General features: G+C 40.4%; 1 protein-coding gene across 1 annotated transcript in view; it reads left to right on the top strand.

Moving 5' to 3' along the window:
• The window catches only part of HPSE (heparanase), a 36437-nt gene extending 28262 nt beyond the window's left edge, over window positions 1-8175 (top strand). The window contains exons 10-12 of the mRNA XM_036121309.2: window positions 520-638; window positions 1458-1604; window positions 6589-8175. Of these exons, the coding sequence (XP_035977202.2) occupies window positions 520-638; window positions 1458-1604; window positions 6589-6748 (426 nt within the window). The 3' untranslated portion in view covers window positions 6749-8175. The remainder of the gene's footprint in view (window positions 1-519; window positions 639-1457; window positions 1605-6588) is intronic.
• Window positions 8176-18272: the final 10097 nt, after the last annotated feature.

The raw sequence follows: 18272 nt of genomic DNA, 5'->3' as shown, positions 1-18272 counted from the left end.
TCTTGGATGATAGACAATAAAGGATATTTAAACTCTCTCAGCAATGAATTACATTCTTGAAATATATCTCCTAGTGGTCATGGCCCTCTGAATTTTGCAAATATAGTCCTCCAATAATAAAAAGCAGCAAACAAGAAATTGCTCTGAGATTCATGGTGGGAACATGGATCAAAAGATGTAGGCCATTTAAATATTCTAGAATAACAGTCACTGTCTTTGTAGGATTGACTATTTGCTCTCGCTGTTTTTGTTAAATAAAGAAATAAGTAAAGATCTATTTTTGGGGACGCCTGGGTGGCTCAGTCGTTAAGCGTCTGCCTTCGGCTCAGGTCATGATCCCAGGGTCCTGAGATCGAGTCCCGCATCGGGCTCCCTGCTCAGTGGGGAGTCTGCTTCTCCCTCTGCCTGCCGCTCCCCCTGCTTGTGCTCTCTACCCCTCTCTCTCTGACAAATAAATAAGTAAAATCTTTAAAAAAAAGATCTATTTTTGTTCCTTCTCTCCCCAACCACCACAACTAGGATTACTGGCTATCTCTTCTGTTCAAGAAATTGGTGGGCACCCGTGTGTTTATGGCAAGTGTGAAACGTCCAGACGGAAGTAAACTCCGAGTGTACCTTCATTGTACGAACGTCAACCAGTAAGTGTGTGACACACCCTTTCCCAGGCAACAAGTTTAATCAGTAATATGCTCTTCCTGATAGGATGATACTAAAATAATAATTCTAGTCAATCGGGCGCCTGGGTGGCTCAGTTGGTTAAGCGACTGCCTTCGGCTCAGGTCATGATCCCAGGGTCCTGGGATCGAGCCCCACATCAGGCTCCCGGCTCAGCGGGGAGCCTGCTTCTCCCCCTGACCCTCTCCCCTCTCATGCTGTTTCTCTCTCGCTCACTCTCTAATAAATAAATAAAATCTTTTAAAAAAATAATAAAATAATAATTCTAGTCAAAATAAAGACAACCATGATTTCTGGTGAGTGGGAACTCTTGAAATACTGAGCACCCACTAGGAAGTAGGAGAATGGTTTGGATGCAAATTCTGAAAAGTGTCCATAGATCTAATTTTCTTATTTGTTTTAGTTTTTTCGTAAGGCTAGGAAAAGCTCCTGTTTACATGGTTTATAATTTGAATTCCTAGGAACCCACAAAATTCGCTTTTTATTATTTAACCTTCCTATGTTTGAACAGGGTTGGGCTGACCAGCTTCCTAGCAGCTCAGCCTGGCAAAGCAGCAAAAATCTCAGAATGCCCTCACCCAGAAAATGGTAGTGTGAGGAGCAATAGTTTTTTCCAATAGGACCACATCAGCTGTCTACTGTAATCATGAAAGGAGGATAAAAAGAAGGCCCAGCATCATTACACATACTAATACTTAGTATCCATGATTATGTTTGTAATTGAGTTTTTAATTGCTTACATTAGATGAATATTTTTATGGAGTTAATGTATTTGCTTTTAGCCCAAGGTATAAAGAAGGAGATCTAACTTTGTACGCCTTAAACCTCCATAACGTCACCAAACGCCTGCGGTTGCCCTATCATCTATTTGACAAACAAGTGGACAAATACCTCATAAAACCTTTAGGGCCTGATGGATTACTTTCCAAGTGAGTAATTTTCCTTTTTCATTTCAAACTTTCGCCAAATTGATTGGTATTTATCAGAAAAGAGAGTGTTGCTAGAGAGCAAAAAAAAAAAAAAAAGTCAACTATTTCAAGTTCTAACAATTCCTAATATTCAGGAAGTTTATATATGAATATTTATCAATACAGGTAAAACTCACCCAGAGTCTAAAGCAGAAGGATATGAACACAAGTCAGCAGTTTTTGTAGGGAATAGTTTGCATTTCAAAACAATTTGATAAGTCAAGATGCCCTCAAGGCATGTAGATTATTTGCTCTACAAAAACTTATAATTCTTGGTAACACAGTCACTGAAGCGAACATACTTATGTATAATTGGTATTAAGGGCATGGGGGTTGTTGTACATATTACACCCTGTGAGCTGAGTGTGATTCTCTCACAGTGTTAAAGTAGTGTTTTCATTTGGTTAGAGTAAGAAAAAAAAAATACGTCCAGAAGTGTAGCTTTTAGGTGGGTTATTTGAAGCTGGTTGTAACACATTTTAGTTTTAAAAGCCAGTCATTGGATATGTCTTATAAAAGACCGTATTCAGCAGAACACCCAAAATGACCATGAGCCTTGAAGAGTCAGGCACACAAACATTGTAAGATTCTGTCCAATGTGTGTTGGAAGGAGCTCTTTTCATCATGATTTTCTCACATTGGAGCATAAAAAATTAAGAGTTTACAAAATTCTCACCATCTCCTCCCATCTTTGCAAATGCTATATGAGTGATGTTTTCAGTGATAATTAGCATCAGAACCTGAAAAGGGACAGTAAGCTTGCTTTCCCCAAAGACCTATATTCTGTAGACAAACATCAGTAACATTGGATACCATTCCTTATTTTTTCCCTATGCTTTATTTTACTACATCTGTGACCATACAGCCTCTAATGGGAAAGAGGGGACACCCACAAATGTTCTTCCATACACAGCCTGTGTAGACATTTTAAATGGGCTGCCTGTTTTATAAAATGCCACGATTTACTTACCCATTTTCCTGCTGTTTAAACCTTTTTTCCTCCCCTAATGTAAATGATGCATATTTGGTTAACAGATACTTTTTTTCTATTTGGGTTCTGACTTTGAAATGGGTATTTTTGTGTCTGATGCTGATATTTGTGTCTGATGCTGACAAGGGAAAAGCTTTTCTGAAGTCACAGAATAATAGTTGTAGAGTTGGAAGAGTGTTAGGAGATATTTTAGTCCAACCTTAGATGGGGAGTTTAGGCCATTCAGCTCTGCCTGATTCCTCCTCGGTTGGATGTGGCCGCTCTCCCAGCAGCCGTCCTCTCTGGCAAGGGGAACGTCTCTCTCTGCCTTTTCATCTGCTGTTTTTAGTTCTGTCCTCGACAGCAGAAGTCAGAAACTATGCCTCATGCCTGTGCACAAGTGGGTTTAGAGGGCTTTTTTTCCCTCTTTTTTCTGGTAGGGGAGATGGTCATGTACTCCGTGCTAATTTTTATTTTTACTAAGTTGTCAACATTTAAAATTTTTTAATTTTAAAAATTGATAATTATGAAAATATCTGGATTTCTAGCTTTTCTTTAAAAGCGGACATTCTAGGGGCGTCTGGGTAGCTCAGTCAGTTAAGCATCTGACTCCTGGTTTTGGCTCAGGTTGTGATCCCAGGGTCCTGAGATGGAGCCCTGCGTCGGGCTCCGCGCTCAGCGGGGAGTCTGCTTGGGATTCTCTCTTTCCCTCTCCCTCTATCCCTCCCCCACCACCTCTCTTTCTAAAATAAATAAATAAATCTTTAAAAAAATTTTTTGTAAATAGATATTCTAGGAGCTCTGGGCTTGTTTTCCCAAGTAGATGGAGTTGAATTGGGGTTGTTTACTTTAGACAGGTTCTCCTTAGTCCTTCTGTGACCCTCTTATCTCTGTGACCCTGTCCTACTGCACCAGCTCTTGTGGCCACTCGAGTTTGCTACCCTTAATGTGGAACAACGCCAGATACCTAATTTTCTCCAGGATAACTCCAATGTCTGCAGGACAATTAGATTGTTCTCTCCAGGCTTACTATGCCCAATTTCTTCAATGATTCTTCTCTTTCCTGTATTCATCAGACCCCATTGCATTCTGATCACACATTTTGTGCTTAATAATGGAAAACTGGTGAAATTGTGGATAATGTTTTATTACCCTAAGTTCTCTTTGACGAGTATACATCACTTATGCTTTTCTCTCTTTTAAAATGTTGCAAAAAATAAAATAAAACGTTGCAAAAGTATCCCAGAGAAGTTTGATGAGTGTTCAGTCTGCACACTTATTCATTCTAATGACCTCAGAGGGTTAAACAATGATCATCTTTAAAAAAAAAAAATCACTTTTTAGTTGAACAACTTGTATAGTGTCTACAGAAGGTCCAGTGTAGTAAGCGTTTAGGAAATATTTGAGGGAATATATTTTTAACTTAAAAGCAGTATTTTATATTTATCTTAGATAAATTTTGCCCAGCATCCATAATTCGGATTCCTCTTGCTTGCTAATTCCTTTCAGCTCTGTTTCATCTGAAACTTGACAAGCATTATCTTCTATTTCTTGTCATCATGTTACTGACATCAAAATATGAAACAAGATACTACCCTCGAATAAAACCTTACCCTGATTTACCCAGCCCAATGCAGAAATAATCCACGTTTTAAGCTTATTCTCACTGTACTGACAGCATCCTTTAGCTATTTTTACAGTTGATTAAACAGTGTAGCCAGATGGTCTTGGGTATTATCTTGCCCATATTTCATCGTCTGAACCCAGAGCACTATTTATTTACAATGATGAGATTTCCCTTTAAGCTCTGTGGCCTCTCCTAAAAGCATTTCTGAAAGTTTTTTATGTACCCTTGAAAAAATGGGTCTCAAATTCATGCAGAACAGCTCTTACTACTGGCATTTGGAGGTATTTTCAAGGCCTATTTTTGTTTATGGTTTCCTGGTGACGGTCATGGCCTTGCCTTCCCCATCCCATCTAAAAATGGATGTGATATAGGCGTTAAAACAAAACTCATGCACGTGTGGACCGAGTGCAAATGCAGGATGGGCTTGATAGCCCCTAGCACAATCATGGTTATCTTTTTCAGTCTGTAGATACAGAGCCCAGAGCTGGGCAGCTAACCAAGGTTAAATGGAAACCAGTTTTTCTGCTGACGGACACTTAGTGAGGATAGAGTTTGAGAGATCTTTAAAGATGAAAATTAAAATAATTCTAAACTGGAAACAACCAAATGTCTAACACTAGACAACTACTAAGCTAATACGCTCACACAATGGAATCCTGTACAGCTGTTAAAATGATGTAGATGTGTGTAAGCAAATGTTAAGATATGTTAAGGGAAAAAGAATCAAGTTTTTTTTTTTTAAAGATTTTATTTATTTATTTATAGAACAGAGAGACACAGCGAGAGAGGGAACACAAGCAGGGGAAGTGGGAGAGGGAGAAGCAGGCTTCCCGCCGAGCAGGGAGGGAGCCCGATGTGGGGCTCGATCCCAGGACCCTGGGATCATGACCTGAGCTGAAGGCAGACGCTTAACACCTGAGCCACCCAGGCGCCCCTAAAAGAATCAAGTTTTAAGAGACCATGTACGGTATGCTCGTTCTTGTTTAAATGAAAATATGCACATGTATACATAAAAGAGATGAAAAGAGATGAAGGAATATACATCAAAATATTAAAAATGGTTAGGATGAATTAGCAGATTATTTTGTTATATTTATTTATCAGAATAATGATGACAACAGATATTACTTTTGCCGTGCTTACTATATGCAAGGCACTCCTGTAAGTGATCTACATAAATACATGTATTATGTATATGACATACATATAACTCTGACATTAACCAATTTTCAACAATAAAACTGTTTTTCATATTGTAAAAACTTCATCATGTAAAAAGCACTTGAGAAAAAGATCATAGAGATATAAGCATCGTTTAGAATTATGGAATTAACTATCAGTGGAACTAAAAGCAGACTAAAAGTTTTCTTTATAAGCCCTTGTTTATATTGGATTTATTGCTGTGAGCATGTATTAATTTGATTTAAATAATAATAAATATGCACAAAAGTAACACTTGTCCTTAAAATATTTTTCGAATTTTTTTGACTCGGTTTTGAATTTGAATTCCAACAGTGGAATACAAAGAAAACATACATTTTTTTGGAATCTGTGGTTTAGTGAAACAGAATTATTTTTGTTTCACTCTGGCAATATATATTCTTCCAAAATATCTCAACAACATAAGATATGCAAATGAATGTATATCACCCTGAGGAATGGGGAGTTAAAGGGTTTATGGGCACAGTTATAAGCAGGAAATTTCATTGCCATTTTTAATGTTAAATTTGTGAAATTTACATTCCATTCTATATATCTATTTGCCTTTTATAAAAATTTTTCCAATGATTTACCAACAGATACAATTGCCACAAATCCAGAAGTTATGTCACGTTTATCTTTTTTATACCTCCATCATAGTGCCTAGTATAGATTATGTGTGTTCCATTTTCTGTAATGGGCCAGTTAGTAAGTATTTCAGGCTTTTGCAGGCCATATGGTCTCTGTCACAATGACTCAGCTCTCCCAGTGTTGCTTAGGGATCATCTGGGTCAAATATTTACCCGATATAGTAGTGAAATACAAGTTATATAATATAGGCTGTCACAAATTTTTTTGGTCTTAAAAAGACATCACGGGGCGCCTGGGTGGCTCAGTCGTTAAGCGTCTGCCTTCGGCTCAGGTCATGATCCCGGGGTCCTGGGATCGAGCCCCGCATCGGGCTCCCTGCTCGTCGGGAAGCCTGCTTCTCCCTCTCCCACTCCCCCTGCTTGTGTTCCCTCTCTCACTGTCTCTCTCTGTCAAATAAATAAATCAAATCTTAAAAAAAAAAAAGACATCACAACTTTTGTAGAGAAGTTGGAGCACACATGACTGGGCTAACTCGGATGTATCTTCCCCCTTTGCAGATCCGTCCAGCTCAATGGTCAAACTCTGAAGATGGTGGATGATCACACCCTCCCAGCTTTGACAGAAAAAGCTCTCCGCCCAGGAAGTTCTCTGGGCTTGCCAGCGTTCTCATATGGATTTTTTGTGATAAAAAATGCTAAAGTTACTGCTTGCCTCTGAAAATGAAAGGCATACACTAGCCCTGAGATTGAATTTTTCAAGTACATTTATTGATAAGAGGAAAGCAAAACCCAAGCTATAGGAAGGCAAGCGGATACATTACAAATCAACTAGTGGGAGCTTCAGGGACCCTGGGACACTCTCCGTGCAAGATTTAGCACGGTCCTTTGTTCTAAGTAGACCACTGCTAATAATACCTTGTGCCAAACACTACGCTTAGTGCTTTGCATGTTCTATTTTTATTTGAGGTTATTAAAAAGGTATGTGGGTGCTCCCAATACAGCCAGAAGGCAAGTAAGTGAAGGCTATATGATTAATTTTAAGTGCTTAGTTGTTTTTATCTTAAAAAACAGTTATTAAAAGATTGCAGGATTCCTTATTCTATACGCTGTCTCTATGCAGTTTACTGCCACAATCTTCAAATTGTCTATAAATGAGAGAGACAGTCTCTTTTCACCTAAACAGAGAGCTAAATTCAACTGCTGCTTCTCTTTTCTCTGTTCTGTCTTTGTCAACAATACTGTGAGAGACAACAGACGGTTAAAAGTGATAGTACAAAAAAAGAATTAACGGCAATTCAGAGGGACTGGATTATGTAAACGTCAAATGAAATTTTACAGTGACTGTAAATGAAATTGATTTGCCGAGAGGAGAAAATGTAATTCAATACATTATAACCACCTGTTAATGTTTACTTTTAATCTACCTTTAGTTCTTGTTTTCGTTGAGAAACTTTTGGCTGCAAGTAGCAGAAAACTGTGATTCAAATGGCTTAAACCATTAGCACATTTATAATCCTACATAACAAGAAGTTCAAGTAGGGAGGGCTCAGGATGTCACCAAGGAATCAGGTCCTTTGCATCTCCCTGCTCTGTCACATTTAGTGTTGGCTTCATTCTAAGCTGATGGCATGATGTCTGGAGTTATTCCATGGATCCATGCAGACCCGGCAGCAGCTAGAGAAAGATGAGCAACTTTTTCTGCCTCTCCTTCATAGACTTGAAGAACCTTTTCTCAGAGGTTCTCTCAGCAAACCTCTCCTCACGTCTCCTCATGTCTTACTGGTCAGGAATGGGTCACATGGCCACTCTCCCCAGTCACTACCAACACCAATGAGATCCGTATAATTGTCTCCTCCTAATCTTTTGGAATGGAGAGGGTGCTGGGAAGTCTATGGCACTGACCACTATAGTTTTGTGTTTTTATCAGTGACAGAAGGTATTATTTTCTCCTGTATCTTAATTTTTAGAAATATAATTCTCTTTATATTTATGCCTGCTATGAATATTGTCTCAATTAAACTTAGGTACATTTATAAGGAGCTAAAGACAGAACCTAGAGTTTGGATGCTTCAATACCCCTAAATTTTATATATAAGTAGTTTTTATATTTTCACATTTAAAATAAAGTAATTTTTATAACCTCAATATTGCATGATTATTCTTTTAATAAAACTTAAGCCTGAAAAAAAAAAACAAAACCTTAAGCCTGCAGATCCCTACATTTAGAAGCCTTATTTTCCTTCAGCACTAACCTGTTACCTTTATCTGTCCTTGCCACCTCCCCCACTGGAGAAGAGTTGACGTTGAAGAAAAGAGATCATCGGGTACAAACACAATTTCCTCCTTCATCACGTAGGTTTAATCATGATCAAAGTCCTGTCCTGTCTGTTTTTCTTTTCCCTGTCCCCTCTGCCACTTAATAAATTTAAAGCCTAATTTCTCATTGTATTATTATAATAATCTCTTAACTGTTCTCCCTGACTTTGCTTAAAATTCTTAAATGGCTCTCCCATCTCTTACAGTCACAATAAGGTGCTCCATAACCTGGCACCTGCCTCTTTCTTCAGCCTCAACTCTTACTCTTGCGAAGAATTCTGTTCTCCTGGGCACCTGGGTGGCTCAGTCGTTAAGCGTCTGCCTTCGGCTCAGGTCATGATCCCAGGGTCCTGGTATTGAGCCCCGCATCAGGCTCCCTGCTCAGCGGGGACCCTCTACCCTTGCTCCTCCCCCCCAGCTCATGCTCTCTCTCTCTCTGTCAAATAAATTCTTAAAAAAAAAGTATTCTGTTCTGCCTCCCACACACTGGTTGGGGGTCTGAACCTACAGCCCCCTGTACCTTTGGTGATGCTCCTGTTCTCCACGCAGACTGATTTTAAGTCTCCTGGGCGCCTGGGTGCCTCAGTTGGTTAAGCGACTGCCTTCGGCTCAGGTCATGGTCCCGGAGTCCTGGGATCGAGTCCCACATCGGGCTCCCGGCTCAGCGGGGAGCCTGCTTCTCCCTCTGACCCTCTCCCCTCTCATGCTGTTTCTCTCTCTCTCTCTCTCAAATAAATAAATAAATAAAATCTTTAAAAAAAAAAGTGTCCTCTCTTGGTGGCAAACTTCCACATTTATTAAGACCTTCTCAAGCACCAGTTCCCACAATTCCCCTATCCTTTAAGTAGCTTTAGTCCCATTACTCTGTTCCTTTAGCAGTTGTACATTTACTATGGCACTTATGGTGCATTTTAATTGTATCCATATATCTTTTTTTAAAAGATTTTATTTATTTGACAGAGAGAGAGAGAGGGAACACAAGCAGGGGGAACAGCAGAGGCAGAGGGAGAAGCAGACTCCCCGCAGAGCAAGGAGCCTGATGCGGGGCTCGATCCCAAGACCCCAGGATCATGACCTGAGCCGAAGGCAGATGCTTAACCGACTGAGCCACCCAGGCGCCCCTCCATATATCTTTCCAACTTGACTCTAGGCTCATAAGAAAGAGGTACAATATCTTAAATCATCTTTGTATTCCCCGTGCTTCACATATAATAGTCTGTCACACAGCAGCACTCAGATGTTTCCTTAATGACAGCAAAGAGCACATTTGAAACTAGCTTAGGTATTTTGATTTTTAATATACAGAAAAAGTTAATGATATTTCAACCTGAGGAGGTGTTGTCTATTACCTTTAAAGAGTCTTTTAAAAATTATCACTAATGAGCTCTTACTAATGGCAGATGGTTATGTGAAAAACTGGGGGCGTGGTTGTATGAAGAAAGGAATGCTCTTAGTTATACATTAATGAATATTTTTTAAAAGATTTATTTATTCATTTTGGGGGGGCAGAAGGAGAGAATCCTGAAGCCAACTCCCCACTGAGCATGGAGCCCCACGCAGGGCTCCATCCCAGGACCCTGAGATCATGACCTGAGCCGAAATCAAGGGCCGGCCACTTAACCGACTGAGCCACCCAGGCACCCCTATATTAATATTAACTGAGTTAATATTAAGGTTTTAAATTTCCTTAGAGAAAGCTCTTGCCCACACCCTTCCACTGGTATTTAATTCATCAAATACATTTATTTCCTACAACTTACCATATTGGTTCCAATTTATTTTGTCTTTTATTTTGGCCCTGTGGGTCACTTCATCTCCCTGGTATCGGGAAATTCCGGGTCCTGTTGTGAAGCTCGTGTATTCAGGGCTTGTCTGTTAGTAATGGCACTCATTTTCCTTTCCTTTTTTTTCTTTTTTAACTCTGATGTGTCTCATCAGGCTGTTGAATCACCTCACGATTGGTAAATCTTTTAATTATCCTTCTAACCAGAATTTTAATTGCCAATGAAATTAATGTAAACACCCATCTGTCTTATCTGACAACACAATACAAAATCAAAGCAGGAGTGTTTAAAAATAAATAACAGAATGAATAACTAGTTTCAACTGTAAATATCTTTAGTGATCTTTTAGAAAACGTTACTGATGCTGTGTAGACCAGCTCATGCAGTGTATGCCTTAGAAAAACATAATAGCAATAATAATAATTCCCATACCTGCTCCATGTCTGGGTCAGAGATTTGGGGTTTTTTTCAAGGATAAGATACTCGGTCTTGTCCTTTTCCAATTTTACTCCATTCTCAATTTTACTGACATGGGTTGGAAAACCCTGGAGAAATTTAGATACTTAAAAATTTAACAGCGTTTTTAAAAAACCTTTTCTATTATTGTCATTATTATTATTACAAGATTAAATGCCTATTAAATGCTATAGATTTTTATGACACCTTTGATTTAAATCAAATTTGTTCTTTGCTTTCACACTTTTGATGACAGCCCACCAGTTTTTGAACTGGTTTTTAGGTTATTTTTTTTTTCGGGGATAGGTTACTTTGTTAAATCCAACTTACTTATTTAGATTCCCATAGACCTTTCAAAGGACAACAAGGCTAGTTTGTCCTGTTCTTTTTTTGGTACTCCAGACTTAATAAAGCAAATTGCATATTTAGCATTTATTTCTAAACACAACTTAAAAACTCTTATACATCTAATAAATCACACACAAACTTAGTAAATCAAGTTCCCTAAATATTTATTTTTTTTAAGTTCCCTAAACATTTAAACATCTTAAGGAGCGATCGGTTGGTTAAGCGGCTCCCTTCAGCTCAGGACATGATCCCAGAGTCCAGGATCGAGCCCCCACAATGGGGCTTCCTGCTCAGCAGGGAGTCTGCTACTCCCTCTGCTCCTCACCCTGCTCATGCTCTCTTTCTTTCACTCTCTCTTTCAGATAAGTGAATAAAATCTTAAAAAAATAAACATCTCAAAAAAACCCAAAATGATAATAAAATCTATATAACTACATCTCATACAAAAATACCATTTCTCTATGCCAAAGTTACAAATTTACTCTGCTGGCCACAGTTAACAGAATTACCTATTCAGATCCACTGTACCAAGTAAGGCAATAATCAGGTTTTTAGAGAGTCTAGAAACAGGATACAGAACCACTACAGTGTTGGGTTCAATCTCTTCTCATGGTTAGGTGTCAGATGCTGGGATTGTCCAAAGAAAGCCTGCAACAGGGACTTGGGGACAGGTAGTTTTTCAGAAAGAGATTTCAGGAAGCAGGGGTGAGAGATCAAGGAGAGTGGAGTGGAAGAGAAAGAAAATTAAGGTTTGTTGCTGAGTTTACTGCAGTATGAAATGAGTGCACAGTTCCACTGGTACAACTGAGAAGCATATGGGATTTTTCTCTTATTTATTTATTCATTATTTTTATTACTTTTTAAAAATTTTATTTGTCAGAGAGAGAGAGAGCACACAAGCAGGGGGAACAGCAGAGGCAGAGGGAGAAGCAGGCTCCCTGCTGAGCAGGGAGCCTGATGCGGGGCTCCATCCCAGGACCCTGGGATCATGACCTGAGCTGAAGGCAGCTGTTTAACCGGCTGAGCCATCCAGGCGCCCCAGAATTTTTCTTTTATTATTCTCAGATTTCTCAGCAGCTATCATTTTATAGTTACTTAATTGTCAATTACAATTTCTATAAAGAACATCAACTTCAAATTAAATTGTTTTAATGCCTGAAGCAATTATAGTTAATGATTCTACTATTTAAGCTTGAAAGACACTTTCACACTTTTATTTTTTTTTTCAAGGGTGAATGGGTTCCTTTTATTTAGGGTTAGATAGGGAAGCCTTGTCATGGGCTGTAGAGGCGGGGATAAGGTTGCACATGCGCCTTAAGTAAACATGCTTACTACACTTGCACATACACTGTATGTTATGTAAATGAGGCTGAGTCTCCTTAGGTGGTATCAGTCATTCTAGAGGTCACTTCTTTGTCCGTCTGTAGAGATGCAAGTCAGAAGTTAAGCTCAAACTGGTCTGGGCGGGGTGGAGGTCTTGCCTGAGCAGTCAGATCCCTCCAGGGGCGATTTCACTTTCCATTTGCCTGAGTTAAGCTCTACTTTCCAGCTTATCTCTTAAGGAAAAATGTGGGACAAATGTCCATGAGTAGAAGCAGTTGGGCAGGTCTAGCTGGTGACAGTTTTGTCTAACAGCGACATATCACAGTAAGGACAAAAAAAAAAAGATTCATGATGGAAGGCTTGCTGAAAACTCACAACTACGAGATTTCTTCCTGTCCCTCTCCACTGTGGTGTCTAAATGTGGTGTCTCTCCCTATCAGATGGGGGCGATGATCCCGTGGCAGCTTGGCAGCTTGGCAGCATGGTGCGGGCAGTGGAAAGAATTCACCTGGTGGCTCAGTCAGTTAAGCATCTCCCCCTGGCCCAGGTCATGATCCCAGGGTCCTGGGATCGAGTCCCGTATTGGGCTCCCTGCTCAGCGGGGAGCCTGCATCTCCCCCTGCCTGCTGCTCCCCCTGGTTGTGCTCGCTCTCTTTTTTTTTTTTATCATCATTTCACTGTGAAGTAACAGAGGCTTTAATGCTCCTTTGAAGTCAAAAGAGATGTTTTCCACAGCAGGTGCTCCCCATTTATATGAACTTAACATGTTTCTGTCCTGCTTTTGTATTCACTTTGTTGTGACATTTTGTTTGGTTGAGGTGTATGAAGAAAATCTGGTTTCACACAAGACAGTCCTCCAGAGGCTCTACATGCACATTTTCATGGTAGAACTTCACTTTAGATTGATCAGGTGGGGACAGAATGGTTTGGGGTCTCACAAGCAGCAGTTATAAGTAATTCTCCCTTGGATAATCAGTATCTTTGTTACAGGATTTCTTCTTTAGTGCCTGTGGTTCTTGATCATGCTGCTTGGTAGAATGAAGAGGTAGACCTGAGGAAGAATGGTGGGCAGCAAAGCGAGGTTTATGGAGTGATAGTGAAGCTTATAGTACAAAGTTCCCCCAAAGAGGGAGGGGACCTGAGATGGTTTCCATTGGAGTTTCTAAGTCTAGGTGTTTTTAGGGCTTGTTGGTGGACTGTTTTAATCTGATTAACCCTCCTTGAGCCTGTCACCTAACTGGGTTTTTGTCATCTACTTATCACATGGGAAAGGGTGGAGGGCTCCTTTCAAGGTGGTGTAAAATGCTTTTAAGGGTGGTTTCCTCTTAGGGTGGGGGCCCCCTTGTCCTTGCCTGCCTTTCTTTCAACTATCCATCATCACCTTCAGAGAGAATTTTTTTTTTTAGATTTTATTTATTTGACAGAGAGAGAGCACAAGCAGGGGGAGCGGGAGAGGGAGATCAGCAGGGAGCCGATGCAGATGCAGGGCTCGATCCCAGGACTCTGGGATCATGACCTGAGCTGAAGGCAGACGCTTAACCATCTGAGCCACCCAGGCGCCCTTCAGAGAGAAATTTTTGAGTCTTACCTTGAATAGTATACACTTGGTTGCCAAATTGAGATAGATTGCTAATGATCTTATTCTTAAACATATATACTTTATTCAGAGGTCAGTGAACTATTGCCTATGGGCCATAATACTTTATTAAAACACAGCAATATTCATTCATTTTGAAGCAGGAGAGCTAGGTTCTTGTCTCACGAAGTTGAAGAATGAATCTCGCGGACAACGGAGAGTGAGTAAAAGAGATAGAAGTTTATTAAGTGAAGATACAGAAAAAGCTCTCAAGAGCGAGAGGGGTCCCAACAGCGTTGCCCCACTTTTGCAACTTTAACATCCCATGTGGGGAGTCAAATTATTTTTTAATTATTTTTTAAGATTTTATTTATTTGAGCAGGAGAGAGGGGAAGTGCAGAGGGAGAGGGAGAAGCCGACTCCCCGCTGAGCAGCAAGCCCAACCTGGGACTCTATCCCAGGACCCTGGGATCATGATCTGAGCCGAAGGCAGATGCTTAACTGACTGAGCCACCCAGGTGCCCCAAATGATTTTTTTTAATCTAAAATACCTTCTTTAGGACTCACCCCCCAAATCAGAGGAAACAGCAGAGAAGTAAAAATTGTTCTAAGGATCAAATATTATGATGAGTACAGAAGTACTTAAAATATGTAAATCTATTGAAGGATACACTTACATTAGCCTTCTCTTATCCACAGGAGGTAGTTGCCGAGACCCCCCAATGGATGCCTAAAACCACAGGTAGTACCAAGCCCTAAATATGCTATGTTTTTTCTATGCACACATACTATGATAAAGTTTAGTTTATAACTGATAAAGAGTTAAGAATAATAACTAATAATAAAATAGAACAATTATAACAATATACTATAATAAAAGTTATGTGAATGTGGTCTCCCTCTCTCTCTCAAAGTATCTTATTGTACTGTACTCACCCTTCTTCTTATGAAATGATAAAATGCCTGCATGATGAGATGAAGTGAAGTAAATTATGTAGGCATTGTGATGTAGCATTAGGTTCCTATTGACCTCTGTTGATATATCAGAAGGAAGATCATCTGCTTCTGGATGATGATTGACCTCGGGTAAGTGAAACCATGGAAAGTGAAAGCATGGAGGCGGGGTTGGGGTGGGGTGGGGTGGAGCGGAAGGATTACCACAAGTGAAATGTTCTGGTTGACTCATCATTTGAACAAATATTTGTGGAGTGAATGAATTTATTCACCATCTACTAGGTACTATGCTCCTGTATCAGGCAGGATTCTCTAGAGAAATAAAACCAGGAGATTCTATAGGAGAATTTATATATAAATATAAATATATAGATATGATTTATTTTAAGACATTGGCTCACATGGGTAGGGAGGCTGACAAGTCCAATATCTGCAGAGTAGACCAGCAAGCTAGAGACCTAGGAAAGAGCCCCAGGAGACTCAGGGGAGAGGAGGGAGGCTGGAGATGAAGTTCCATAACAAATGGCCAATGATTTAATCAATAGTGCCTATACAATGAAGCCTTGATAAAAACTCTTGAACAACAAGATTCAGAGTGCTTCCTGGTTGTTGAACATGTTGATGTGGTAGGGCGATGGTTTACTCTGACTCCACAGGGACCCGTCTGTGTTTTGGACCCTTCTGAACCTCGCCCTATGTACCTCTTCATCTGGCTGTTAACTTGTATCTTTTACGATAAACTGCAATCATAAATGTAGTGCTTCCTTGAGTTCTGGGACTCATTCTAGATCATTATCAAATCTGAGGGAGGATCACAGGAATGCCTAAATCTGTAATCCATAAGGCAGAAGTGCAGTTAGACTGAAGACTCCATTTGTTACTTGGCATCTGAGGTAGAGGCAGTCTTGGGGGACTGAGCTTAAGTCTTGGGGGACTTAACTTATGGGGTCTGCACTAACTCCGTCCAATGAGTTACAGAATTGAATTGAATTGTAGGACACATAGGTGGTTTCAGAGAATAGGAGAACTGGGAATTATTGGGGAAACAACACAGAACTTAACCTAGGAGCCTAGTTTGGGCTATAACCATGTGTCCCTTTCAGGGAGATAAGAAATTTTATTATCCTTCTGGATCAGAGCAATTCACTAAACAGATGGATATATCTGATCTTCTTGGTATATAAAAGATAAAATACTTCTAGGGGAAGTGAAGGCAAACATTCTCTATCGTTATACTATATACATCTCAGTATGCCAGGAGGTTAGTGCTTTTTATAGGAGCACCGCGAAATTCGGGAAGATCTATTTCCCTACTCTGTAGAACTTTGTATGTGCTCTTAGACTAGTACATCCTGCCTCCATCCCTCTCCTCCTCCTATCCTATCTTGGCTTAGTTACTTTGGACCTGAGCTTCAGATCTCAGACCACACATCACTTCTTCTGGAAGACTTTCTTGACCTCACCAAGCCAAGCTCAGCAAGATGTTCCTCCAGAGTGCTCCCACAGTGCCCTGGGTCTAGTGAACACAGCACTGTCACCTAGTATCGAATACTGTTTTCCCCTCTAGTCTGTGTGCTCCTTGACAACAGGACTTTTCCCCCTTGACATGCCCTATGCTAAGTACAGTGCTTTCATGAAACAAGAATTCAATACATATTTTGTTAAATTTTGTTAAATATCTAACTCTAAGGAGTTTACAATCAAAATGAGAACATAAAATTAGTATAATACAAAGGAAAATTACTTAAATTCTGTAAAACAGAAAAAGGCAAAGTTCTACTAGTGTTTAAGGAGAGAAAAATTGTATATAGTTGAAGGACTATGTCTACAACTCCAAATGCCACGGCAGTAGTAATGGAAAGTTACTGCTCTCTCATGTAACGTTCAGTGGTAGAGTGTAATCAAAGAAAATACTTAACTCAGAAACTCAACTTTCACCTTCATCCTTCCCCCCCCACCCCAATTCCCCCCATCCCCCACCCCAATCCAGCTCTAGGGCTCTTTCTCCAACAAACACAAAAACTGCTCTGATGACAGGTCTAATGATTGCTCTAAAGTAATGAGCCCACCAAGGAAGCTAGAAGCCTAGCTCCAGACAAGGGCACTCTCATTGATGGTGACAATTGCAGGATCATGTCTGGGAAGAGCACTTTTGCACCAAGCTGCAGAGGAAGGGCTGTCTGCTCTGAAAGTTTCAGTTTTCTCTGTACCTCCCCGGAGTTCCTTTCATCAGAGACAGGACAATGCACAGCATTCTCACTCCAAATTTAAATCTTCTAAAAATGATGAAAAGGAAAGGAAGGGGCACCTGGGTGGCTCAGTCAGTTAAGTGTCTGCCTTCAGCTCAGGTCATGATCCCAGGGCTCTCTGCTCAGCAGGGAGTCTGCTTCTCCCTCTCCCGGCCCTCCCCTCTCCCGGCCCTCCCCCCTCCCGCCCCCCCCTCCCCCGCTTGCTCACTCTCCCTTCCTATCTTTCTCTGAAATAAACAAATAAAATCTTTAAAAATAAAAAGGAAAGGAAAAGGTGGGATTTTCCCCTCAACTCTACATAAATATACACTGAAAGGCTTCCAAGAAATATAACTAAGGATCACATGATATAGATATATTCCACTTTGGGGACAATCTAGATCCTTGATATGCCTTGATATAGAGAAACCCATCTTTCCAAAGGCCAAGGCAATTATATAGCAAAATTTCCCAATGCCTTGATCCCTCCGTCTACAATCAGCGAACAAGCGGTGAGCTAGTTTTGTAGAATTATTAAGGACTGCCCCCTCCTCGCCACCACTGGAGACTCAAGATAGCATAGAATCACTGTTCTGGTTTTAAGGAAAAGAGCTTAAAGACTAACTCAATTCTCTAGAATACTACAATGCAGATGAGTAACTTACCTACGGTTACTAAGTGGTTAAATGGGATAATACATGCATAGCGCCTGTTAACAGTGCCTGGCGGACAGCGCTATCCAAGAATTGTCTATAATTAAGAGCACGACCAGATGTTCTAGCTGCAGGCTCTTACCATCCCACAAGCTCACTGCCTCTTGATTACACAAACTCCTCTGAACTGACTGTCAAATTTAAGGTTTTCACTTGTGTAATGAATGAATGTCCCTTAACTCTGAGCACGGTTTTAATTTACATTCTTATATTTGGCGCTTGGTGCCCTTTCCGCTTTAAAAAGGAAACACCTGCCCGCAAATCAGTATTTTGGTAGGTTTTACGAGGTTTCCTTTTTTTTCTGGTATAACTGTTCCAAGTGAGTAAACACTATCCTTGTTCATTTATTGGGAAAGCTGATAATAGGAATTCCTCTTAACGCTGAGTATCTCGGGGAACGCCGCCCCCAAGGTTAAAGGGACCACGATAACGCTCCCTCGCAGTTACTAGAAACGCTCGGACCACATCGCCACTCAGAGCCGGTGGACGTGGACCGTCACTCACTGACGTCACTGCGCAAGCCTGCCGCGACCTGACGCCAGGG

This window comes from Halichoerus grypus, chromosome 3, assembly GCF_964656455.1.
Source record: "Halichoerus grypus chromosome 3, mHalGry1.hap1.1, whole genome shotgun sequence".
Lineage (NCBI taxonomy): Eukaryota > Metazoa > Chordata > Mammalia > Carnivora > Phocidae > Halichoerus > Halichoerus grypus.
The sequence above is the reverse complement of the archived record's forward strand: the minus strand, read 5'-3'. Positions and strand labels throughout refer to the sequence as shown.